The sequence below is a fragment of the Cnephaeus nilssonii genome (assembly GCF_951640355.1).
Source record: "Cnephaeus nilssonii genome assembly, chromosome: 2".
Classification (NCBI taxonomy): Eukaryota; Metazoa; Chordata; class Mammalia; order Chiroptera; family Vespertilionidae; genus Cnephaeus; species Cnephaeus nilssonii.
Window position 1 is genome coordinate 73,928,379 of NC_137073.1, and position 27,130 is coordinate 73,955,508.

The following is a 27,130-nucleotide window of genomic DNA, read 5'->3' on the forward strand; positions in this document are numbered from 1 at the left end:
AATTTGATTAACTAATTCTGCCATACCTGACAAGCTTTCATTTGGGGAAAGTAGTATATAGTTTTCAGAATTCTCACTTTTGATTTTCACTGCTAGAAGGGCGATGCGATAAATAAAAAAATACTGCTTTAGTGTGAATATTTTGGAAAACATTTATGCATGTTAAGTTGTATATTTCTTAATGTAAAAGTATTTCAGTTTTATAACTGCTGTGAATTTGTACATTATCCTAAGCAATGATTTGCCCTAAATTATGCAATAACTTTGAATCTAAGTTTCTAATTTAAGCAGTGTTTCTCTGCTGGAATAATTTTGCCCATTAGGGGACGTTTGGCAATGTCTTGAGACATTCTTGCTCGTCACAATTTGGGGTGTGGGGTGAATTTCTATTGACATCTATAGAAACTAGGAATGCTGTTGAGCATCCTACAATGTACAGGATAGCCCTTAACAAAGAATTATCTGGTTCAAAATGTCAATAGTGTAAAGTTTAAAAAAACCCTGCAGTTTAGAGGGTAAGAACAGAGGTTTTATAAAATAGTAGTGGGTTTGACTACAGAAATGGGGTTAATAAGTCCTGCCTTACAGAGTTATCGAGTTATATGTGCTTTGCAGTGTTTGGCATATGGGATGCCACCTAATACTCTGTAAATGTTAGTAATTATCTTTATCAATGTTATTTTTCAAAGTTGATTTCATTGAATTCATTGACTCTAAATGATTTCCTTCCTTTATTCATTCAGCAAACATATAATGCGTGTTTTATATTTTACCCCTTTGACCTGCAGTTTTGTTTCTGCCAAGTTTCAATTGAGAAACACCCATTTTAAAATATTGAGTTGGATTGGTTCATTATTTTTTTAGGTCAGGTTTATTGAAATATAATTTCATAAAATAAAATTCACCTTTTTTTCTAAATTTATTGTGACTTGAAAACACAAAAATTTATGGTGTGGATTTATGGTAAGAAAAATGTTTTGTGTTAAATTGGCAGTCAGTTGATATTAGGGGAAATAATACAGGGTGGGGCAAAAGTAGGTTACAGTTGTGAGTATAGGAAACACAGAATTTATTCTTGTATTATTATTTATTATTTTTCATACCAACAACTATAAACCTACTTTTGCCCCACCCTTTATGTAGTATTAAAACAGGTTTTTAAATCTTATATTTTTAGATGTATACCATGCAGTTTTACTGCAGTATGCCTTTTATCATAAATCATTTTATCTCTTTCTCTTTTGTTTTGGCTTTTTTTCCCCATACAAGAAATCTCCTTTACAGACAATAGGTGAAGAACAAACCCAGAACCCCTACACTGAACTGCTTGTACTGAAAGCTCATCATGATATTGTACGGTTTCTGGTACGGTTAGATGACTACAGGTAAGAAACTCTAGTTATTCAATTAACTATTGTTTGGAAAGAGTTCTTAGGGAATTTTATATCAAAAACAACTTCAGAATTAATCCATCTCTTCTAAAAATCTCAAAACTGATCATTAGCAACATTTAGTAGAAATTGACCTCTGAATCTTGGTGAAATGCATATCCGAAGTCTTTTTTGCTCAGAAGTCAGGGTGTCATATCTGATGATTTGATCCTTATTTTTGTGTTTTTTTGTTTTGTTTTTTTTTGACAACTCATATTTTTTTGGTGGTTTTTTTTGTTTGTTTTTTAGGAAGTGTATGACTTTAAAATTTGGGTGGAGTTATAACTGTATGTTAAGGAACTTAAATTTGACAAACAAATATGGGAAATGTTTAAGTATCAGATACCTAAGGGAGTGTAATATTTTTAGTGGAAGGTGAGGTAAGTATTTAATCTGGATTTGTTGTTATTGATGAAACCCCTTTAAAATTAGTATTATTCAGCAAAGGGAATAGATTCAATAATATAATAACTATGGTGATATATGGTTACTAGAATTATTATGATCACATTATAAGATATATAAATGTCACTGTGTTATATACCTGAAACTAATAAAATTGTACATCAACTATAATTAAAAATAAATAATAAAATGCACATTATTCTGTACTACTTCGGTAACATATATAATATTTGCAAATAGATATAAATGTGTGTAGGTGTTAGGACTATAGATTTAACTTATTACTGATCTGTTTATTAAACTCTTATTTAATTGTATCCTTATCCTTTGTAGCAAATATCTCAATAACAATTACACAATTTAACATTTATCTTTCCCTCTACAATGTAAACCTCATGAGAGTGGGAGCTATGTTTTTCTTGTTCACCACATATCCTTAGTGCCTGGCACAGTGCCTAACATGTAGCAGGCAATTAATAGGTAGTTGTTAAATGAATTAATGAGTCCCCAGACTATTAAGTTGCTTGCCATCTTAACTTCCTTACCCCATTTCTGTTGTCCTTATCAATTCTTCCACTATCACCTCTAATTGTCTCTTTTGCCTTTAATACTGTGTGTGTGTGTGTGTGTGTGAGTGTGTATGTGTAGTTTTTCTTTTCTCATTTTAAAAAAAAATATATTTTTATTGATTTCAGAGAGAGGAAGGGAGAGGAAGAGAGAGATGGAAACATCAATGATGAGAGAGAATCACCGTTCGGCTGCCTCCCACACTCCCCACACTGGGGATTGAGCCCGAAACCCAGGCATGTGCCCCGACTGGGGATCGAACCGTGACCTCCTGGTTCATAGGTTGATGCTCAACCACTGAGCCAAGCTGGGCTCTTTTTTCATTTTTGATTCTATGGGTGACTGCTTCTGTGATTATTCCTAATTATGACTATCACTTCTGCTGTCTATTAACCTGTCTTCTCTCTGCTTTTCTTTTTTTTTATTTTATCCTCCAGCTTTTATTTATGTATTTATATTTATTATATCTTTTCTTTTTCTCTCTCTCCACCCCGCGCCAACCCCTCCTAGGCCTTCACCACTCTATTGTCTGTGTCCATATATGCATATTATCTGCTTTTCTTATGTCTTTGGTATTTAGTTGCTTTTCCCATGTGCAATGCAATTCTGACACTACTTGGAGTTAGGTCAGATTTTACAGGTTAAGGCACAGTCCTGCACAACACTTCCCTCACCTTAGTCACTAGCTGCAATCTCCAGGGTTTCCAGGCCGCTCACACTTCTGACCAACTGGCTATATATTGCCACTTCCCCCTTATAATATGCTAGAATGACCGACAGAACTCAGGAAAGCACTATACAGTTTTATTATAAAGGTACAATCAGGAGCAGCCAAATTAAATAGGGCAAGGTCTGGGAGATCCTAAATGTAAACTCTATTACTCAGGATCCATCACCCTTCATCAACTCAGTGTGTATCACCAACGAGAAAGCTCACTCAAACTTTGAGCATTCAGAGTTTTTGTAGTGGTTTCATACATAGGAATAATTAAATCATTCACCACTTGATTAAACTCAATTTCTAGCCTCTCTTCCTTCCCCAGTTTTGAGGGCAGGCTGATATCTATGGCTCAAAGCGCCAATCCTCTAATTTCATGGTTCATATTTTCCACATGGCTAGCTCCCATCCTTAAACTGTCTAGGGGCCCACCCTGAGTCACCTCATTAGTACAAACTCAGGTCAGGTCTGAGGAGTCCAGCTTCCTTCAGAAACCAGGGACAGAGTCCAGCTAAATTATTATACAACTCGAGGCCCAGTGTTGCTGGCTGCTGGCTGGGGCCTCCCTTCCCCTGGCTGCCTGTTGCCGCTGCCAGCCAGGGCCTCCTGTCCCCCAGCTGCTGGCTGGGGCCTCCCTTTGCACCCGCCTTGGCCTGGTGCCGCCCACTCACCTGCTCCACCATCCTGCCACGGTCCTGCTCTTGTTGGGACCCATTGGGGCTGGCAGCACCTCCACTGCCGCCTGCTGCCAGCGCCATGTCGCCAATGCCCGCCATGTTCCACACCACCCCCTGGTGGTCAGTGCATGTCTAACTCCCCATCGGTCAAAATCCCGCCCGTAGGGACAATTTGCATATTAGCCTTTTATTATATAGGACTAGAGGCCTGGTGCATGGATTCGTGCACCGGTGGGGTCCCTCAGCCTGGCCTGCGCCCTCTCGCAATCCAGGACCCCACCATGCACAGTCAGGGCCAGGGAGGGACCTTGGGAGTGCTCCAGGGCATGTCCGGCCCGTCTCGCCCAGTCCCGATTGGCTGGACCCCAGCAGCAAACTAACCTGTTCAGAGCATATGCCCCCTGGTGGTCAGTGCGCATCATAGCTACCGGTTGAAAGATCGAACAGTCGCTTAGGCTTTTATATATATAGACAAGATACTCCTCAACTTTTGCTTGAAGATTCACCTCATATATATTATTAGTCTATCAACTTTATTTTTCTGTTGTGATATAAGCCAAACAAATTATAACATGTTAACCATAGTATAATAATCTTTAGCCTTTTTGGTAATGTTTGTTATTGGTGAGTACTAAGAGATACTGTATTTTATTTAGTCATATCTTTGAAACTAAACATTTCTGGGAAGATAGGATATTGAGCAGTTCAAGTTTTCTTGTACCATATTTTACCATAGTAAATTTGTAGGTAGGTTAAAAAAAAAACTCTCAAATAATTTCTCAGACCATAATCGCTAATATAGTATTTGAACCTTAAGGAATCCTCACATCATTTTTCCTAAAAAAGTTAAGTAAAAAATATGTAGTTTACTTTCAGGATGTGGTCTTTAACTTTTTATATAGATTAACTGTTAAAATTCCATGTTCATTGCTATCTGCCCTCAGAAGTGTCCTCTTAGCTATTCTTATTACCTAGTTAGAAGAAGACTCCAGAAAAGGCCCTCTTGTAGAATAATGATCCTTGTCCAAATGCTGATATCTGATTACATTTTCTTCACAGTGGTGCTCATGTATGATACAGTAAATGTTCTATAAACAGTAAAAATCTATAGACAACTACATCAGTTATCTGTTTATTGCTCTGTCAAAAATCACCCTAAACTTTAGTGGTTTAAAACAACCATTATATATTTAGTTCACTATTTTGCAGGATGGCAATTTGGGTTAGGCTCACTGGGTAGGTTGTTTTGTGTGTGTGTGTTTTTGTGTGTGTGTGTTTTGTTTTCCATCTGCATCATGGTTGGCTTATCTTGGTTAGGTTTAGTTATGCATCTGTGGTTAACAGGTAGATTGGCTGGGGCTGGCAGTTCACAATGGTCTCAGTTGTAATGACTGGGGTCTCCATGTGATTGCTCAAATGCTTGTTCACATAGTAATTAGGGAGTTATAATACCAGCAAAATGGCAAGCCCCAATGTAAAACTTTTCAAGTCTCTGTTTGTATACTGTTTGCTGTTGTTTCATTGGCTAAAGCAAGTCAGGAGCTGGCACAAATTCAGTAAGTGGATAAATAAACTCTACCTCTTGAAGCAACTAATGCTTTATGCAAATGGTGACATTAGGAGGGAGAATACTTTGTGGTCATGTTTGCTATCTAACAGAGTGAAGCTAAATGTCTAAAATAAATGGGGGGTGGGGACACACTCTACTTTTGGTTTTTTGCAATAAAGAAGAGATTACTACATGAATCATATTTAATTCTTGGTACTCAAGTCATTACTATGTCAAAATTTCCATGGAATTACATCTGAAGTTTTTCAGTCAGTCACAGACCTTTGGAACTTTCAATCTGTGTATTATTTTTAAAAATTTAATTTCATAGTGTATGCAAAAAATAACTGAAAGAGTCATTATTGGTAAGAAAGACATAAAAAATCTACAAACTATTAATATTTATTACAAATAGAATTAAGAGCTTAACATTTTCATTCTTTAACAGTTTAATTTAGAATTATCTTCATCATTGCATATGTACATTATTTATGCATTGTCAAATTACCAAAATACCTTAAATAAATATTATATTGTTACACTTTTTATGTTTTTACTTAGTTTTTGTAGACATTGCATTCTAGTTTTTTGGTCAGCTGTTGTAATCCAGGTTTCACGCTTCAGGTCTTTAGATAATGGCAGTTTATTGAGAATTTCGCAGAAGGATTTTCTTGTTTTCTTGGTGGCTCAGCTAAAATCAGTGAGTGGAAAATTTTCTCAGATTGGTTTTTGAAGATACCAAATAAATCCTGTATAACATAACAGACAGCTGCCTTTTCTTTTCTTCTTTAGTATTTTTTGAACATGAAGTGAGGGTCATATTGATTGGGAGATCACTAAAGAAGGCTAAGACTCAGCAAGAGTCTTCTAAAAAGTGGACTGTGCTAAAATTATATATAATACTCTAGTGCTAAAATTATAATACTCTAGCATTTGACACATTAAACTAAACTGAGTTTGTAACACATTTTAAGAGTAGTTTTTTCTGTTGCTCATTTGACCATTCCTTGCTACTTCAGGAAACAGACAAGGTTATATAGGATGGTGATCATGACTGGAAAAGAATTAGGTGACCCATGAAATGCCAGACTGGAGAACAAAAAATGTGCTCCTAGAATGGCTGGTGAAGCTCTATATTCACAAGAAACTAAACAAACTCAGTATGGTTTGATAGTTCACTGAACAAATAACATGCTACGTCTTTAAGAAAATATTCTTAAGCTAAGGATAACTTTCCACAAACATTCAGATAAAAGAAATCAATAGTCAAGATGGATTTCCCTAGGAAGCAGGCAATAAAATGGAGTTAAGCATGCAAAAAGTTTATTAAAAACATCAATGAAAGGGGAGAGAAGGGAGCAGGATTGGACAAGAAGAGCTGCCTCAGACTATGATACAGAGCTGACCAAGTCTCTGTAAACCCAATGGGAAGCTCTGGAGAAAAGAATGACCTTTTGAGGAGTCCTGCATTGGATGAAAATAACTAGTACTTTTTGTCCTGCCTTGCAGTCATTGGCTGAAGGTCATCCAAGAATGTGCCTGTGGCTTCCACCACCTTGCTTAATTCAAGTGGCTGAGGGCCCACCTGAGAGTATGATTTTGGCTTGAAAGCTGAAATGTACCCTGAAGTCAACAGCTAGAGGTAGATAACCATGTTCATCTGGGTAACTAGTCGTCTCTTGAAGAGGTATTTACAAGTTGAGAGCTATACTGCTTTTCCTATACAAACTATATCTTGGGATCAGTAATAATTGACGAGAGGAAATTTCTCTTTATAGAAGAATTCACACTAGGAGGAATCATAGAATTGGAATATTGTAATTTTGCAACCTCTCATACAATAACAAATTAGGCAGTGGTTGTTAATATCTCACACACACACACACACACACACACACACACACACACACACACACGACTGACAGAAATTGTTTCCTGGTAGAGTATACAAATTGTCTATGAAGTGGCCTTACCAAAAAGTAAAAATGGAATCTGATTAAAACTCTAGATCTGTTAATTTATCAGAAATACAGGGGACAGAGGTACATTTTGTTAAATGACAACACTGGAAGGTAGCTAGCAAGATCCAGACTGTGAGAACTGTATAAAATAAATTCTTAATTGCAAGGAAAAAATATGAAGAAGGAATCAATTGAATAAAAAAACAAAACATTAGAGGTATGTCAACCAATTGCAATGTAGGAATCTTACTTAGATCCACAGTAACTAAAGACTTGAGACAGGGAAATTTGATCATTGACTAGGCATGTTATGTCATTAAGGAATTAAATGTTGTTAACTTTGTGGTGTAAAATAGTCCTAAGAGATATATATTAAAATAATTACTGATGAAATGAAATATAGTGACTGGGATTTGCTTCAAAATAATATGTGTGGGGGGGGATTGGGTGTGGTACAGATGAAACGGTGCTGGCCATGAGTTGATAATTATTAAGGACAGGTATGAGTACCTGAGAATTTTTGTTACACAAAAAGTTTCCACTTTTATAAATATTTAAATTCTGCATAATAAATGTAAAGAAATGATGTATGTTTGTCAGAGAGGAAATAAAAATGCCAATTTAAAAGTTATTTTTGCTTCAGTATAAAATAAAACTTTGTTCAATGCAGAAATCACATAGATGGACATATCAGCTTACTAAAATAATAACTGGCAAAAAATTAGAATAAAGAATGTGGCTCAGTAAATAGTGGGTTTCCTAATACGACACCCTGAGTTAGGTAGACTTATTCACTGAATCACTGGTGCAACTGGACATCTGCAAGCCTCCTACTTCAATGTAGGCTTACCTTAAACACAAGAGCAAAGCAGAATGTTTCCTCTCTGTGAACAGACAAATCCTCAGAGAAAACCCAGAAGAGCCTGAACAGAGCGTGCTCAGTTCATTCTCTCAAACTCATTTATTAGGTCAGTTGGGAGAGGGAGAGGCCAGGGATGCTTCTTTAGTAGTTCTTTCAGGAATACTTGAGCTCTGGGTAATGGAGAGTGGCCACCCCCCGCCCCCCAACCCTCTGCCACTCCTCCAATGGAAGTCACAAGAATTTTTTAGTATTCTAATACTTGTAAATTTGATGTGTAGTTTAGTTTTATATTTGTGATTTGGAGGATGGGAAAATTTACCAAGGTTTTACTTTTGCAAATGACTATGGGAACTATGAAATCTTCCCTCTTTTATTCTATTTGTGAGGACTTTAGACATTCAGATATTAGAGGTGTTTTTTTTTTGTGTGTGTATACTTTTTAAAAAAAATCTTTATTGTTCAGATTATTACAGTTGTTCCTCTTTTTTCCTCCCATAGCTCCCCTCCACCCGATTCCTATCCCACCCCATGCCCTTACCCTCCCACCCCACTGTCCTCATCCATAGGTGTATGATTTTTGTCCAGTCTCTTCCCGCACCCCCCACACCCCTTTCCCCCTGCGGATTGTCAATCCACTCCCTTTTTATGCCCCTGATTCTATTATATTCACCAGATTATTCTGTTCATCAGATTTTTATTCACTTGATTTTTAGATTCACTTGTTGATAGATATGTATTTGTTATTCATAATTTTTATCTTTACCTTTTTCTTCTTCCTCTTCTTAAAGAATACCCTTCAGCATTTCATATAATACTGGTTTGGTGGTGATGAACTCCTTTAACTTTTTCTTGTCTGTGAAGCTCTTTATCTGACCTTCAATTCTGAATGATAGCTTTGCTGGGTAGAGTAATCTTGGTTGTAGGTTCTTGCTATTCATCACTTTGAATATTTCTTGCCACTCCCTTCTGGCCTGCAGAGTTTCTGTTGAGAAATCAGCTGACAGTTGTATGGGTACTCCCTTTAGGTAACTAACTGTTTTTCTCTTGCTGCTTTTAATATTCTCTCTTTGTCTTTTGCTCTTGGCATTTTAATTATGATGTGTCTTGATGTGGTCCTCTTTGGATTCCTTTTGTTTGGGGTTCTCTGCGCTTCCTGGACTTGTAAGTCTATTTCTTTCACCAGGTGGGGGAAGTTTTCTGTCATTATTTCTTCAAATAGGTTTTCAGTATCTTGCTCTCTCTCTTCTTCTGGCACCCCCATAATTTGGATGTTGGTACGCTTGAAGTTGTCTCAGAGGCTCCTTACACTATCTTCATATTTTTGGATTCTTTTTGCTTTTTCGGTTGGGTGTTTTTTGCTTCTTCGTATTTCAGATCTTTGGCTTGATTCTTGTGATCCTCTAGTCTGCTGTTGGATCTCTGTATATTATTTTTTATTTCAGTCCGTGTATGCTTAATTTCTAGTTGGTCCTTTTTCATATCCTTGAGGGTCTCACTAAATTTACCAGCGGTTTCTAGAAAATTCTTGGAAAACCTTATAACCATAGTTTTGAACCAGTTGTTTGCTTTCCTCCATTTCTGTCATTTGTGACCTGTTTCTTTGTCTCCACATTTTGGCTGCTTCCCTGTGTTGATAGAGTGGCTTTGTGTGCTAGGTGTCCTATAGGGCCCAGTGGCTCAGCCTCCCCAGTTACCTGAGGTGGACACTCTTGGTGCACCCCTTTGTGGGCTGTGTGCACAGTCTTGTTGTAGTTAAGCCTTGATTGTTGTTGGTATCACTGGGAGGAATTGACCTCCAGGCCAACTGGCTGTGAGGGTCAGCTGTGTCTACGATGGGAGAACTTCTGTGCTGGAGACACCCTTATGAGGCAAGACTTGCTTCAGTGGGGGTTTGGTGCTCACTGAGTCTGCCCCCTGAGTGTGTCCCTTATGGATCTGAGGAGTTGTAATCTGGATGGTCCTACTCTGACCCCTGGGTACACTGGCTCTTGGATCTCCAAGGAGGTGCTAATTTAGCCTCTGCTTGAGGCCACCCAGCAGGAGCTATGGAGAGATCTGCAGATTCCTCTTCTTTGTTTGGGTTTTGGAGATGCCCAGATGAGGCCCAGCTGTGAAGCAATGCAAGCAGCTGTGGGGCCTTGGGCCTTCTTTTGGATGTTCTGGGTCTCTCTGACTCAGCTGCAGTTTGTTAGGTAATTTTAGGTTTCAAAGGATCAGGCCATTCATATGCAAAAGCCTCTGTGCACAGCTTGGATGGGGTGGAGTCTCAGGGCGGAGAAAACAGCAATGGCTTCCCGTCAGCCCTGCCCTAAGAGGCCCCTGGGTCTCAGTGTCCCGTGGTAATTGCTGCAAGCACCTCTGAGAGAGAGCTGCCTTTGAATTCCGCCTGCTGCCAGACAGTCCAGTTTCTCCCTGTATGAATCTGGGTCCCCAGAGTCTCGCCCGGAACTGGAGTTCAGAGCAGTTGGGATCTTGTGTCACCCTGTGGATTGAAAAAGCCAGCTGCATACTCCGTTGCCAGCCCTCTCCGCGTGCGCCTCTGTACCTCTGCCTTTACTTCCGCAGCTCGTCTGAGTCTCAGTGTACTTTTCTCTTCCCTTCTAGTTGTAGAATTTTCACTTAGCCAGCCTTCCTGTGGTTCTGGGTGATGTCCGTTTTGTCTTTTAGTTGTAGTTTTGAAGTGGTTGTGCGAGGCAGCAAGTTCAGGTGTTTACCTATGCCGCCATCTTGGTTTCTCCTCTATACTTTTTTCTTAAGGAAAAATTTTTTTATGTTTTCATAGATCTAATGAAAGAATCAGTGGTAATGTCTATGGCTCCTGAAAATGCTTTGAAATTTCCTTAAACTTCTATTAAAAGTCTGCATCTCTAATTTTTCTTTAAATAGTTCTAGCATACAAGATAAGAAAAAATCCATTTTAAATGAAAACTTCATTATTTTTCAGTTTTGTCTGGTTTCTGGTATTATAGAAGCATTTTTCAACTGTTTTTTTTAAATTGTAAAAAAGATACACTATTTTAGCTGCATCATGTATTAGAAAGTACTGTGGGTAATTAGTTAACCACAGAGATTTTTTTTTGTCATAATAATGTTATATTTTTATATTTCCAGTGCTTTATGGTTATGTAGATATTGAATACAGGAGGGTTTATGTTCAGATTTATGGCTATACTTTTTATTATGTCCTCTAAGGTTATATTTGAATCTGTAGCACCTTTGACTTAATTGAAATAAATTCACATGAATAAGAGCTATTAAATATGCACTTGGGTAATGGACATAGGAATTGTGAAAATACATATTTTATTTTATATAGATCTTCTGGAAGCTTTGCTGTTCTTTTAGCCCACAGTTGGCAATATAAGAGTACTTTCTCTGAGATGTTGTTCAAAGGGAAGGTGTTTAAAGGGAATGATTTCTATAAATTGAAAGAAGTATAAATGAGAATTCTCAATGGGTACATGATCTGGACCCTGTAACATTACTGAGTAATGTAGACTGAGCTCTTCAAGGGCAAGAACTATCTCATTGATCTTTACTCTTAGGATCCAGCACATACATACATATATATTATATAGTTAGTGCTTAATAAATATTTCTTGAAGAAATGAGTAAATCATCAACTCTCACAATAAATTAGGTCTCATAATTAGGGGAGGAGAAGATGGAACATTCTATAAACTCTAATATAGGTTTTCATTAAACCATGTTTCTACCTTGTTAAACTTGTTTTCGTGCATATAGCTTTTGCTTAGTCATTTAATTATATAGTTTCAATGAATATTTTTACTAAGTTTTTAAAAATTTCTATTAATTTCAGAGAGGAAGGGAGAGGGAGAGATAGAAAAACATCAGTGATGAGAGAGAATCATTGATTGGCTGATTCCTGCATGCCCCCTACTGGGGATCGAGCCTGCAACCCGGGCATGTGCCCTTGACTGGAATTGAACCCAGGACCCTTTAGTCCTCAGGCCGATGCTCTATCCACTGAGCCAAACCGGCTAGGGCCGTGGTCGGCAAACTGCGGCTCACGAGCCACATGTGGCTCTTTGGCCCCTTGAGTGTGGCTCTTCCACAAAATACCACGGCCTGGGCGAGTCTATTTTGAAGAAATGGCGTTAGAAGAAGTTTAAGTTTAAAAAATTTGGCTCTCAAAAGAAATTTCAATCGTTGTACTGTTGATATTTGGCTCTGTTGACTAATGAGTTTGCCGACCACTGGGCTAGGGCAATGAATATTTCTAAAGACTTGGTTTCAAGTTAAGAAAACTCGAAGGCTAGAATATATAAGAACAGGAGCATGAAAAATATAAAAGGAATTTATCTTTGTGGTGAAATTCTGGTTAAAATTTTTTCAAATTTCTATTTTTGTTGTGACAATATATTGATACATTAATAATGATAAGAGAAAAGTGGGATTAAGACAATCTATTTTACAGAGACTTTGCAACTCTTTAATGTTTGCTTATTCATTGAAAAAGCATTATTTAGTGCTATAAAACTGCCAGAAATAATCAGAGATTTGTTGGATTAGAAAGTGCCGTGTTATAAAGATAAATAAATATGGCAATTACTATATTTAATTGATTCTATAAAGCCTTTTTTTCTATTTTAATATCTGTAAAATTTGAATAAATCATATAATTGATGGTGTATTTCAGTTATGCTGCATTTTTTCCCTTAATAGTACATAAAGTAATAGAATATCTTATAGTTGATGATGTCTTAGATCTGATACAGTACCTTTTTAAATCATTAAGTTTTAATATCTTGGGACAAGAACCACATATAATTGATCTTGGCGTTTCCCGAACATATAGTATGAAATGTCATTTAATATATTTTGTGCTAATCATTAAAGAAGCATTTATCTTAAAAACTTATCTTTAGAATGGAATCTTACATTCTATTAATTTAGAGTTTTTTAAAAAATTATTTTATATAGTTATATATAATTTTATGACAATATAGCCACTATTCTTTCTTCCATTGCATAACTTAAGCCTTATTGACATTTTAATTACTCTTTTTAAAATGGTTCATTACTTGTTTTCAGCCATTACAGTATATCTTACTGTGTTAGGAATTCTTGGGTTGAATTTTCATTTATGATTTGGAGGTGGCTGTAGTATGTGCTTGACTAATTAGGATAAACTGACTTAGTTTAAGGTAAACAGATATAGTTAGTGCAGCTAGTTTTCAGTTACCCATCCTAGTAGAATGGATAATTGTAATTGGTGAATGATCTCCCAACCCTTTATTACAGTTATTTTTTAAAAATTTATCTTTATTGTTGAAAGTATTACAGATATCCCCTTTCCCCCTCCCACACCTACCCCTTTCCCTACTGCTCCTGTCCCCTCCCCAGGCCTGCACGACACTATTGTCTGTGTCCTTCGGTTATGCACATATGCATAGAAGTTCTTTGGTATAGTTATTTTATGAGAGGTAATATATAGCAAAGTTAAACTGATTTGCATTTTTAAACTTCATAAGTAGGTAATAATAGATACTGAAATGGTAGGAAAAAAAGGCAGCAATAGAATATATAAGAATTGAAAGGCGTGAGTAATCCATCCACTGGGTAATCAACCTCTGAGCAACTAAAAATTGGCTGTGATTTCATGCATTACTATTGGGCATTGTTTAGTTTTAACTTTTTACTACTGATTGAATTAAAGTTTGAGGTGAAATGCTTTATATATCATTTCTAAACTCATGAACTCATGAGATTCAGATATGATAAAACAACAATGAGAAGTTAACCCTTTGCACTCGCTTGCTTTTTTCTCGATTCCTTTATTCTACTCGGGATTTAATTTTTTAAATACCCCAGATTTTACAAAGCGCGGCAGTAGAATAAAAAACTGGAGTTTCTTTTCATACAGACTTATTTATTTGGATTTTTTTATATTTCAAATTATTGATACATTCAAAGAGTATAAAAAGAGCTGCTACCGATGCTAACCAAGTTGAGTCACACTCGACATCTGAGTGCAAATTAAAAATCAAGGTTAGAAAAAAGTATATTTTAAACCTGCAATCTTCTAAAATGGAGAAAAGCAATTATAAGAATTTCAAGAATCAATATAAATTGCTGTTTTATACCAAAGAAAACTTAAGACCGCAAGTACTGTTCTCCCATCATCACTATACAAATAAAAATAAATCGATAGGTCTAGAAACATAAGTTGTAAAGACATTTAGCAACTATTTTTGATACTAAAGGGATTGTTAAGTATTGTAATCCAGAAAATGTATGTAATTAACCATAAGAAATTATATATTTAATTTAAAAATAAGTTTTCTTTTTAGTATTCAGATCTTTTATGTACTTCATTATTTCATTTTGAAAAATTAAGTGTTAAGCATGGATTTTACAATAACTTTGTGTGGTTTCTAGCTTGTAACCTAGGTAGTTTTAAAGTCCCTTTCCAATTAAAAAATACGTAGTTCTATATTCAAATGCTATTAACAGACTGTCAGACTGTATTTGGCCAATTTCCTATCTACTGGATAATCTTTTAGCTCCTATAGTAGGAGATGTAACCAAATGGTTTTGAAGTGGGTACTAATTATAGCATTTGTTTGAGCCAGTGAAGACAACAGGTGCATGTGAGACTTTGAAACTGAATCTGAGAAATTTGAACTTGAAGCCCAGTTTGGGGTGTTAAAGAAAATGTTACTTGACTGAAGTAATTAAATTTTAGGAATCTTATATAGGGATAAAATTCAGGAACAAAATAATTTTTGTGTCCTAGTGTTATGGGCAAAAATAAAATATGATATTGGCTTTAAAAAGTAGTTAGAGTATTTTTACAGAGAAAGGAATAGAAATAATTAACTTATCTAAGGACATGGTTTCTTTTTTCCACTTCTGGAATATCACTTCTTCTCAGTGAAGCTGTTCCTCAGCTTGGCTTTATGTCACAATCCAGGGTTTACATATAATTTTAAAGCAAGGAAGGACTTTAAAAGTTCCTTTACAGATCTCCCTCATTCTTACATTTATTGCAGTTTATTAATAGTAACACTGTAAATGATCCCTCAGTACCTGGCACAAATCCTAGCCAGTATTCGTCGATATTTGCTAAATTAGCTTAAATAACTTAATCTGCATTAATATTAGTAAACCAGAATATCAGTAATAAGGTTTGATGGTTCTTAGTAATCTTAGCACTTAAATGTCACCAATGATTTATTTTTTAACTTTTTTTCTCTAACCAGATTTGCATCTGCTGGTGATGATGGACTTGTAGTTGTGTGGAATGCCCAGGTGTGTATTGATTTTGTTGGATTGTGTAATAAAGATATGACTGTGTAGTTGAGTATACATTCATAAACACTATCTGGGGATATACCTGCATATTAGTAGACAGACTAAATAATACTTGAAAAGGCATACTTGGGAAGATTTCATTTAAATTGGGAGCCAATATTTCATAATAGAAACTTTTTTAATAAAGATTTTTTCCTGAGAAACAAATACCAAGATGTGAAAATAAAAGTTTAATCTTACAGAACAAAACTTACCAGCAATTATGTAACGACTCTGAAAATGAATCAAGTGTTGATTTTTGTGGCAATTTTTCTTTCAAAAGTGATGATTACATGATGTAACATGCTTCTCATGTTTGAACTTAATAGCAATATAATAAAAGGCTTATTTAAAAAAATATTTAAGGCTTAACCAAATTTCTCTGAGACCTCTCTTCCTGATCCTTTGATACTCCGGTTATTCTCTTTTGAAGTATCTATCTTCTCTCATGGTCTGATCTGTCAGATCCTCATTTTTCAATGGCTTTGCCTGTGATTATAGGAGTTCTTTAACATGTTCCTACATTCATGAAATCTTGTAACCTTGGAAAGATTTGCAATTTGTCATATTTACTTTGTGTTTTATAGTATGTTTACTACTTGGGAAGTCCATGAGAGTCTGATGGGTGGGAATAGCTGTTGCTATTAAATAGAGGTGGAGTGGAGGCTAACTTTATGAGTAGTTGATACATTATTGGATATAGATATATTTGTTGCTGACTTTTTTTCCCTTCCACAACTGTATAACTGTGGAGACTTAAATAACAAATATTTGGATAAGGAGGACTTTCTATTTTTTTCCTACAGATTAAGTTACTGATATTTTTATGCTTAATTTATCCAATTATATTCTTAAAATCATATGGAAAGAATATTTAAATTTTATATGAAATATGCTAAAATTTATATTATCTATCAGAAATTGTTTATGGCTAAGTAATTTCAAATAGAATGTATGCATTTTCTACATAGAGATTCTTCTTAGTGTTGTTAACGTTATTTAACTTGTGAAATAATGAACCTGTTAACATTTTCATTGGTATTTCAGACAGGAGAAAAACTTTTGGAACTCAATGTACACACTCAAAAGATAACAGCTATTATTACATTTCCTTCCTTGGAAGAATGTGAAGAAAAAAATCAGCTCATCTTGACAGCTTCTGCTGATAGAACAGTTATTGTATCCTTTAGTTTGGAAGAGAGTGAAGTCGCTATAGTGACCCAAGGGACCAGTATATATATTATTAGTCTTTAGGCTCTTGGGGCCTGTTTGCACATTCCTGTTTTACCAAAAATGATTTTGTTCTGGCTTTCATAAAACACTTCTTAAAAGCATTAGGCATCTGAAAAGTATTAGACTGAAATAGCAGGTTAAGGTGTATTATTGATGGAAACCCCATGACTAAACTGTTCTTTCTAGAGTTACTATTATATACAATAGATGAAATGGAGAAAATGAGCTTAAAAATACTTAGTATCTCAGTTTGCTTTTAAATTTAGGGAAATAAAGATCAGTTGGACTGCTCATTGTACAGCAAAAAAAAGTTAATGGCCCCAACCCATAAGAATCTTTTGAGAACCCAGTCTGACAGAAAAGTGAATTGCCATTGGCTCAGTGTTTAATATTACTATTTAGTATTTAAAAATAAAATTTAAAAAGTATGTTACCTTTCTTTCCCCCTTACTTTTAGGTAAAATTTTAAAATGTAATGGCATTTTATAAAGTGCTTACATGTGCCACACATTGTTTTGTTTTATATAAATCTATTTGATTTTTACAATAAGTATTTTTGTTCTCATTCACAGATATTAGAGGCAAAGAGAGGTTAAGTAACTTGTCCAAGGTCATGCGGCCAGTATAGGGTAGAAGGTAAGCAGTCTGACTGCAGAGCCGAGTTCTGAACCACTATATAATAATACTGCCTTTTAAAATATTTTTCTTAGCCTGGCCAGTGTTTTTCAGTGGTTGAGCAGTGACCAATGAACCAGGAGGTCAAGGTTCGATTCCCTGTCAAGGCACATGCCCAGGTTGCAGGCTCAATCCCCAGTAGCGGGCATGCAGGAGTCAGCCGATCAATGATTCTCATCATTGATTTCATTGATGTTTCTCTCTCTCTCTTCCTCCCTCTCCCTTCCTCTCAGAAATCAATAAAAATATACTTAAAAAACATTTTCCTTAAACAGATTTAGCCCCTTAATCTTTGTATAAGGAATTTGGATTTGTGAAGGCCATAGCCAAATGCTATGGATAACTGTAATCTCTCATGACCTTTTTTTTTTTTAAGTTACCATAGATTACTTTTAAAAAGCCTATGCTCATTGAAAATTCTGTTTAACTAGCTTCAAGCATTAGTGAAACAAGTTTCAAAGTAAGCCAAAGGAGTCAGTGTTCCTCAGGCTTCTATAAACCATATACATACTTTAGGACACTTAAACAAGCTTCTCAGCAAAAGTGATTTCTAGACAAGTTGCCAATAGGTGAAAACATTTTAAGAAGATATTTAAATGGTGATAAATTGTGAGGGGATTACAGTATTATGTAAACAAGGGCATAAAATTCACTCATTTTTAGGTCAGGGTAGCTTTATTGCTACTGCTCTATTGAGGCAAATATTTTATGGACTAAAGCTCTTTTTTTATTTGTTTTCAGTATCAGTATAACCTCTGCAAAAGCAGAATTTAAAATGCTTTTTTATTAGACGATTCCTAAAGTACTACTTAGAGGCAATTATTAAAATTACTATTACAGTATAGTTCAGAGATGAGTAGTTGGGACAATATCAGTATAAACTGTACTTACAAATGATGGTATAGACTAATTTCCTTTGCTGAATGACTTTGTTGAAAATAATTCCAGGGTGCTTTGCTGGCAGTTCTTTTACTCAGGCGAATTTTAAATTAACTCAGCTTGGGCCTTCACTATTAACTAAAACTTCATTAATTAAATGCTAAGTGTAGATTTGAAAAAAATTTGTCAAGTGATAGTCTTAAAAGTTTGTACATATATATTTATACATATTATATATATTTATTATGTGAATGTGTTTTCAGATATGATGTAAAATGTGTATCTTACCATAGGAAATGGTGTGAAAAATTTGAAAATTGTCATACTCCTTAGGTCAAACTAACATTTTATGAGAGGTCCTCTAATTATTTTAAATATGTATACAGGTAATAGGAACACACTGTTGCTATCTTTTTTAAATCAGGATAACAGTAGTTAATTATGTCATGCACATTGAGAGAGCTTTTCAGTCAATATGGTGGACTATTTTGGAGAATAAACCTTAAAATTTAAACAGTTGCAATATTTAATGTCTATAAAGATTCAGTTTTCAGACCATTCTTTCTGTTGGCATTTTCAAATAGTTTGACAGTAAAATTTACCTGAAAATTATTGTAGGTTGTAAGCCTACTGTGCTAAGTTGATGACTTATGAATTATTTTTTGTAGTAGTGCAAACACTAAATATTTTATGCCTTATTTTCTACCTAAATGTGTGACATTTGTGACTTAATTATTGGAAAAGTTATAAGATTTGAAATGTTTAGAAATTACTTCTTAACATAAATTTAGGTATGGAATTGTGATACTGGCAGGCAAGTTCAAAAAGTGTCATGCTTCCAGTCTACTGTAAAGGTAAGATCATAAGCCGATATTTTATGGTAATAATTTTTTTTTGTCTGAGAAAAAACTGTTAAGTTTGATGAAATTACTTTTGTAGGTTAAAAAATTATTTCTTCTTGCCCTAGCCGGTTTGGCTCAGTGGATAGAGCCTGTAATGATTCACATTACAGAAAAAGTTCTTATAAAGTACTTTTAGTCGGACTTGCAGACTAAAGGTTCCCAGGTTCGATTCTCGCCAAGGGCACATGCCCTGGTTTTGGCTCAATTTCCCTTCCCCCTCCCTCCCCGGTAGAGGACGTGTAGGAGGCAGCCAATTAATGATTCTCTCTCATCATTGATGTTTCTATCTCTCTCTCTTTCTTCCTCTCTGAAATCTATAAAAAATATATTTTAAAAAATTATTTCTTCCACACATAGTTACAGTTATTTTATTCTTCTAAGATTAGATTTTTGGAAGTATATATTTTAAATCCTAGAATGTTTGAATTTGAAGTTAGAGCAAGCGATGAATCTCTATAGCAGGATAAGGAAAAAGGTAATACCTAGTATGTTTTTAGTAAGTAATTGTAAAAAGAGGCAGTCCTTGCAGAATGACTCTATAGCAGTAGTTAGTATGTTTCTTCATACTTTGAAATAAAAACATAGAATCATTTGTCCCTCACATTCTGGCTTCTATATAGTCATAAAGATAAGATATGTTTACAATAGCCAAGATCTGGAAACAGCTCAGGTGCCCATCAGTAGATGAGTGGATAAAAAGGATGTCTATTTACACAATGGAATACTATGCAACTGTAAAAAAAGAAGGAACTCTTACCCTTTGTGACAGCATGGATGGACCTGGGAGCTTATTACACTAATTGAAATAAGCCAGTCAGAGAAAGACAAGTATCACATAATCTCACTTATATGTGGAATCTAATGAAAAAAAATAAACATACAAATAAGATAGGACCAGAGGCATGGATACATAGAACAGACAACAGACTGACAGATATCAGCAGGGAAGTGGGTGGGTGGGGAGACTGAAAGAGATTAACCAAAGAACATGTATGCATATATATATAGCCCATGGACACAGACAGTAATGTGGTGATGACTAATGGCAGGGCGGGCCTGAGTGGAGGGAAGCAAAGGGCAGGGAAAGAGGGACATCTGTAATAGTGTCAACAATAAAGAGAAATAATTAGTAGGATAAATTAGTCCTAAGAAAAAAGATGTCAGTTACTTAGTTCCAAAACAAAATTTTATGGGGCTAATTGGTTGCTACTATTAGGTTCATTCATTTTACAGTTATTAATTGGGGCTTATTACATGAAAGGAACTCTGCTACTTGTTGGAGAAATAAACTTGGATAACACTTGGTTACTTTGATTCCTATAGAAGAAATTACCTTAAATGTTCTCAGAAATGTGTCTTTCAATAATGTGAGCAAGTTTGGAGAAAGAAGCTAGTACAATGAGATAATGTTTTCTCTTGCTTTAAAGATAACTGATCTCTAAATTGGAGCCAACACTTAAGAAAACAAACAAAAAAAGAAAAAATAAATAAAAAAAGGAAAAAGAATTGCTGTATGCCAATTGTCATTGTATATCATTTTTTTCCTGAAAGGCAGTATCTCTGGTAGCCATCTCATGCTACTATGCTCTTCTAATTATCAATTTAGTAAAGTTTATGGGGAAGAAAGTACCATTTACTGTATGCTGTATGCAATTTAACAATGTACTGTCTTTGAAGAGGCCATTTAAGTATTGACTTAATCAAATCTCTATGCTTTATGTGATCTGAAAGATACCTCTTTTAAATCCTTAAAAAATACTCTTGTTTTCTGTCTGAGCTCATTAGGTTTCAGAAGAAACACACGAATTGAAGAAACAGGGAAAGAGAAAAAATTTAGTGTATTGGGGAAATTCCTTTGGTGAGCTGTTTCATGAACTGTTTAATAAAAAGTGCCTAATTCCAGCATGGTGAAAGTACTTTATATAAGGGCTTTTACTGTAATGTGAATCAGCTAGACAGTTTTATTTACTCCTATGATCCAGTTTCACATTAAAAATCATTAAAAATAGCATTTTACTCACTTTGGTTCAATGGTTAAAATTGTTTTTGAGCATAATTTATTAAAGAAATTAGGATCCCTAATATATATAAGAAATACTGTTTTTTATTTTTTGAACTAGTAAAGTTTTTATAAAGGTTGGTATTAGCAAGGAGATGGTGAAATTGGCATTTTAATTGCTGTTGAGGGTATAACTTGATATGCTCTTCTGGAAGGTAGTTTGGCATTATGAATGAATCTAAAAAAAAAAAAAAAAAAGATTACATGAATTGACCCAGTGATTCAACTTCTAGAAAACTCTTTAAAGAAAATAATAAATGTGGGCAGAGATTTATGAACAGAAGTATATATTGCAAATATATTTTATAGATGGACGATTGGCAGTATCCTAAATGTCTTATAGGAAAATAGTTAAATTATGATAGATATATATGCTAAAAATTGTATTTCAGAAGAATACACAAAGAGTTTGGAAAATTCTAATAAGATGTTGAGTAACAAAAGCAGTAAATGAAAACTAAATCTAGTAATGAATAAAAAGGCTTATATATCACTAGAAGCCCGGTGCACGAAATTCGTGCACGGCGGGGGGTTGTCCCTCAGCCCAGCCTGTACCCTCTCCAATCTGGGACTCCTGGAGGGATGTCCGACTGCCCGTTTAGGCCCGATCCCGTTCGACTGCCCGTTTAGGCCCGATATTAACAGGATCGGGCCTAAACGGGCAGTCGGACATCCCTCTCACAATCCAGGACTGCTGGCTCCCAACTGCTTGCCTGCCTGCATTCCTGATTGCGCCTAACCGCTTCTGCCTGCCAGCCTGATCACCCCCTAACCACTCCGCTGCCAGCCTGGTTGATGCTTAACTGCTCCCCTGCCAGCCTGTTTGCCCCCAGCTTCTCTCCTCTGCTGGCCTGGTCACCCCTAACTGCCCTCCCCTGCAGGGTTGATCACCTCCAACTGCCCTCCCTTGCAGGCCGGGTGCCTCCTAACTGCCCTCTCCTGCTGGCCATCTTGTGTCCACATGAGGGCAGGATCTTTTACCACATGGGGGCAGCTATATTGTGTGTTGCAGTGATGATCAATCTGTATATTACTCCTTTATTAGATAGGATAGAGGCCTGGTGCACGGGTGGGGGCCAGCTGGTTTGCCCTGAAGGGTGTCCCGGATCAGGGTGGGGTTCCCTTGGGGCGGGGGCGGCCTGAGCGAGGGGCCTGTGGTGGTTTGCAGGCCGGCCACGCCCCCTGGTGACCCAAGCGGAGGCCCTGGTATCTGGAATTTATTTTCCTTCTACAATTGAAACTTTGTAGCCTGGAGCGGAGCCAAGCCTGCTGCTCCCTCCGGGGCGGCAGCCATTTTCTGTGGCAGTTAATTCACCTTCTACAATTGAAACTTTGTAGCCTTAAGCAGGTGGGCCCGGCCAGGGTGTGTGGAAAGCTTTGCTTCCCCTGTTGCCGGCGGCAACCCTGGCCTGCTCTCTCAAGCTCCATTCTGCCGCCATTTGTTTCAATTTGTTTACCTTCTATAACTGAAACTTTGTATCTTGAGTGGAGGCTTAGGCCTGCAACGGCTATGGAAAGCTTGGCTTGCTCTGTTACCTGGGAAACCTTGCTCTCTGTGGCTGTAGCCATCTTGGATTGGGGTTAATTTGCATACTCGCCCTGATTGGCTGGTGGGCGTGGCTTGGCTGGTGGGCGTGGCTTATGTAGCGGAGTGATGGTTAATTTGCATATTACCATTTTATTAGAGAGGATGACTACGTGAGATTTATCATAAAATATGAGTTTAGTTTAACATTTGAATATTTAATCAATGTAATATACCATCTATACTAATAAAAGGATAATATGCTAATTAGACCGGGAGACCTTCCGGATGTCCTTCTGGACAAAGCCATGGTGGCGGGGCCGAGGCAGAAGCAGTTAGGGGCGATCAGGCCAGGAGGGGAGGGCAGTTGGGGGCGAGCAGGCTGGTGGAGGGCAGTTGGGGGCGATCAGGCCAGCAGGGGTGGGCAGTTGGGGGCAAGAAGGCTGGCAGGCAGAGTGGTTAAGGGCGATCAGGCAGGCAGGCAAGCAGGTGAGCAGTTAGGAGCCAGCAGTCCTGGATTGCGAGGGGATGTCTGACTGCCGTTTTAGGATAGGGCCTAAACCGGCAGTCGGACATCCCTTGAGGGGTCCCAGATTGGAGAGGGTGCAGGCTGGGCTGAGGGACACCCACTCCCCCCTGTGCATGAATTTCATGCACCGGGCCACTAGTCCTATATAATAAAAGGCTAATATGCAAATCGACCAAATGGTGGAACCACTGGTCACTATGACACTCACTGACCACCAGGGGGCAGGTGGTCAGTGCACTCTGATAGGGGGAGCACTGCTCAGCCAGAAGCCGGGCTCACAGCTGGCAAGGGCAGCGGCAGTGGCGGGAGCCTCTTTTGCCTCTGCGGCAGTCAGACAACCCCCAATGGCTCCCAGACTGCTAGAGGACGCAGGCCAGGGCTGAGGACCACTCCCCACACACACGAGTGCACGAATTTTGTGCACCGGGCCTCTAGTAGTAAGAATAAAGGACAAAAAACGTCATCTCAATAGATGTAGAGAAAGCATTTGACAGAATCCCAACACCTCAAGATAAAAGTACAGTAGTCAGTAAACTAGGAATAGGTGAGAACTTCCTCAGCCTAATGAAGGGCATCTATGAAAGCCCCACAGCTAACATTGTATTAATGGTAAATGACTGACTGAATACCTTCCCCCTGAGATCAGGAACAAAGAAGGATGTCTACTCTTGGCATTTCTATTTAATGTACTGGAGGTTCTGACCCAGGGCAATTAGACAATAAAAGAGAAAAGGCATCCACATTGGAAAGGAATACATAAAACTATATAGAAAAAAATAACTATATAGAAAATTCTATATAAATTACAAATCTGTTAGAACTAAAAATGGACTTAGCAAAGTTTCAGGATACAGTTCAGTATACAAAATTAATTGTATTTCTATATACTAGCAGTGAACATTCAAAAATGAAATTAAGAAAACAATTCATTTACAGTAGCATCCAAAAGAATAATATGCTTAGAAATAAATTTAAAGAAGTAATAGGTGACTTGTACACCAAAAGCTACAAAACATTGTTGAAAGAAACTAAAGAAAATCTAAGTAAATGAAAAGACATTCCATATTCATGGATCAGATTTAATATGGTTAAGATTGCAGTACTACCCTATCTACGTATTGGACACAATCTCTACCAAAATCCCAACAAGGTGTTTTTTCCTATGTTCTTGTTTTTGTTTTGCAGAAATTGATATAGAAGTGCAGGGGACCCTAGAATAGCTAGAATAATCTTGGAAAAGAAATAACAAAGTTGCAAGATGCAAGCTTCCCAATTTGAAAATTTACTACAAAACTGTAGTAATCAAGACAGTGTGGTACTGGCATAAGGATAGATATACAGTTCAATGGAATAGACTTGAGAGTCTAGAAATAAAATCTCATATATGTGGTCAATTGATTTTTAACAAGGGTGATAAGACCCTTTAATAAGAGAAAGAATAGTCCTCTCAGCAATAATGCTGGGTCAACTTGATATCCTCATATGAAATAATGAAATTGGATCCCTACCTCATGCCCTATCCAAAAATTAATTTAAAGTGGATCAAAGACAAAAATGTAAGAGCAGAAATTATGAAACTCTTAGAAGAAATATAGGAGTAAATCTTCGTGACCTTGGATTAGGTATCTTAGATATGCCAGCAAAACCATAGCAACAGAAGAAAAAATGATAAATTGGACTTAATAAAAATGAATAGCTTTTATGCTTAAAAAAACATCATCAAGAAAGTGAAAGTCAACCCACAGAATAAGAGAAGATATTTGCAGATCATATATCTGATAAGGAACATGCATGCTGAATACATAAAGAACTCTTACAACTCAGCAATAAAAGACAACCCAATTAAAAATAGACCAAGAATTTGAAAGACATTTTTCCAAAGAAGATATGCAAATGGTCAATAAGCACATGAAAAGAAGCTCAGCATCATTGTATATTAGAGAAATGTAAGCTAAAACCATAATGTGATACTATTTCGCATACACTAGAGGTGTGATGGGGCGTACTCTTCCCCTGATTGCCAGGTCGCCTCCCGCTCCTGAGGGCTCCCGGACTGTGAGGGGGGCAGGACAGGCTGAGGGACCCCCGTGCATGAATTTTCATGCACCGGGCCTCTAGTTAAAGATCAAGGACTTCTACAGACCTTAAAATACTTTCAGTATTAATGATATTAATTTGAAGATACATAAAATCTAAGGCCATATTTTCAGTTTTATTTTAAAAAGCAGCTTATTTCAAGCCTTGTGTATTAGTTGTCTATTATTAAATAACAAATTACCTCAAAACTTAGTTCTTAAAACAAATATCTCACAGTGTTCGTGGTCAGGAATAGAGAGCAGCTTAGCTGGATAGTTCTGACTCAGTGTCTCATGATGTTGTCATCTGAAGGCTTGACTGCATTTGGAGGTTGCTATGGGACTCACATACTTGGGAAGTGTTGGTGGTTGTACAGAGGCTTCACTTTCTTGCCAGGGGTGTCTTTCTCCATGTGGCTGCATGTGTGTGTTTGCCCTAGAGAGAGATCTAAGAGAGAGCAAGGAGGAAACCACCATGTGTCTCATGTCTTTATAAGTCACACACTACCCTTTCTGCCACATTCTATTCATTAGAAGCTAGTCACTTAGTAGAGCCTACATTCAAGGGGAGGGTAATTAAGCTTCACATTTTGAAGGAAAGGGTATCAAAGAATTTGGGACATATTTTAAAACCTCCAATGAATGCATGAACTTCTAAACTTACATATATTTCTCAAATTTTGCAGTGTTTAACTGTTCTTCAGAGACTAGATGTTTGGCTGTCTGGTGGGAATGACCTATGTGTGTGGAACCGAAAATTAGATCTCCTATGTAAGACTAGTCACCTTTCTGATACAGGTAAAAAACAAATTAAGGTAATTGTGAACCATGAGTGACAGACTCTAAAAGACACAGTGAATCTTCAAAGAGACTTTCCATGAACAAAGGGGGGCGGGGGCGGTACTTTTCTTTGCAGTTCTGTATATAACATGTAGCCATATTCTCCAGGTTGGTTAAGGGTTGTGTAAAATATATTTTCATCCCATATTGGAAGGAGAAGATTCCCCTCCTTTTGGCTTCCTCATCACTTCTAACAGAATTTCTCAAAGTGGTTAAGAAAAACCTTTTAATATATGATCATCAAACTCTAAACGGAGTTTGATGAGCATGTTGATACCTGAAAGCACTTTTGTGGCTTTACAATAGCACTTTTAAAAATTTTTTTGGGATCACTTGTCTTTCAATAGATTTCTAAGGATGACCTCATTTTACATTTGGTTTTACTAAAAAGTTTATTCATGAGTAAACTTACTAACAAAATTCTATTTTCTCAGAATTCTGTTGACAGACATTTTTTTGTTTTAACAGAAAAAAAAATCAATTTTGACTTCTATAGATACCAAGGATTGTAAAGAATTAAAATTTATTCAGAGTAAAAACATTTAAGTATAAATGAGTAAATTTTTTAAAAAAATATATATTTTATTGATTTTTTACAGAGAGGAAGAGAGAGGGATAGAGAGTTAGAAACATCGATGAGAGAGAAACATCGATCAGCTGCCTCTTGCACACCCCCTACTGAGGATGTGCCCGCAACCAAGGTACATGCCCTTGACCGGAATCAAACCTGGGACCCTTGAGTCCGCAGGCCAATGCTCTATCCACTGAGCCAAACTGGTTTTGGCTAAATGAGTAAATTTAAATGACAGTAACCTTGAAGTTATGTGATACACTATTAACTATTTCTGTTCTGAAAGTAATCAAATGAACCCATGGACATGTTATAAAGAATATTATTAATTATTGACATCTTAAAGGTAGTAGGAG

General features: G+C 36.6%; 1 protein-coding gene across 1 annotated transcript in view; it reads left to right on the top strand.

Annotated features, from left to right (window-relative positions):
• WDR41 (WD repeat domain 41) overlaps window positions 1-27,130 on the top strand; it is a 58,789-nt gene that overhangs the window by 1,223 nt on the left and 30,436 nt on the right. The window contains exons 2-6 of the mRNA XM_079760297.1: window positions 1,270-1,385; window positions 15,396-15,444; window positions 16,534-16,665; window positions 19,065-19,127; window positions 26,050-26,161. Coding sequence (XP_079616423.1) covers window positions 1,270-1,385; window positions 15,396-15,444; window positions 16,534-16,665; window positions 19,065-19,127; window positions 26,050-26,161 — 472 coding nt within the window. The remainder of the gene's footprint in view (window positions 1-1,269; window positions 1,386-15,395; window positions 15,445-16,533; window positions 16,666-19,064; window positions 19,128-26,049; window positions 26,162-27,130) is intronic.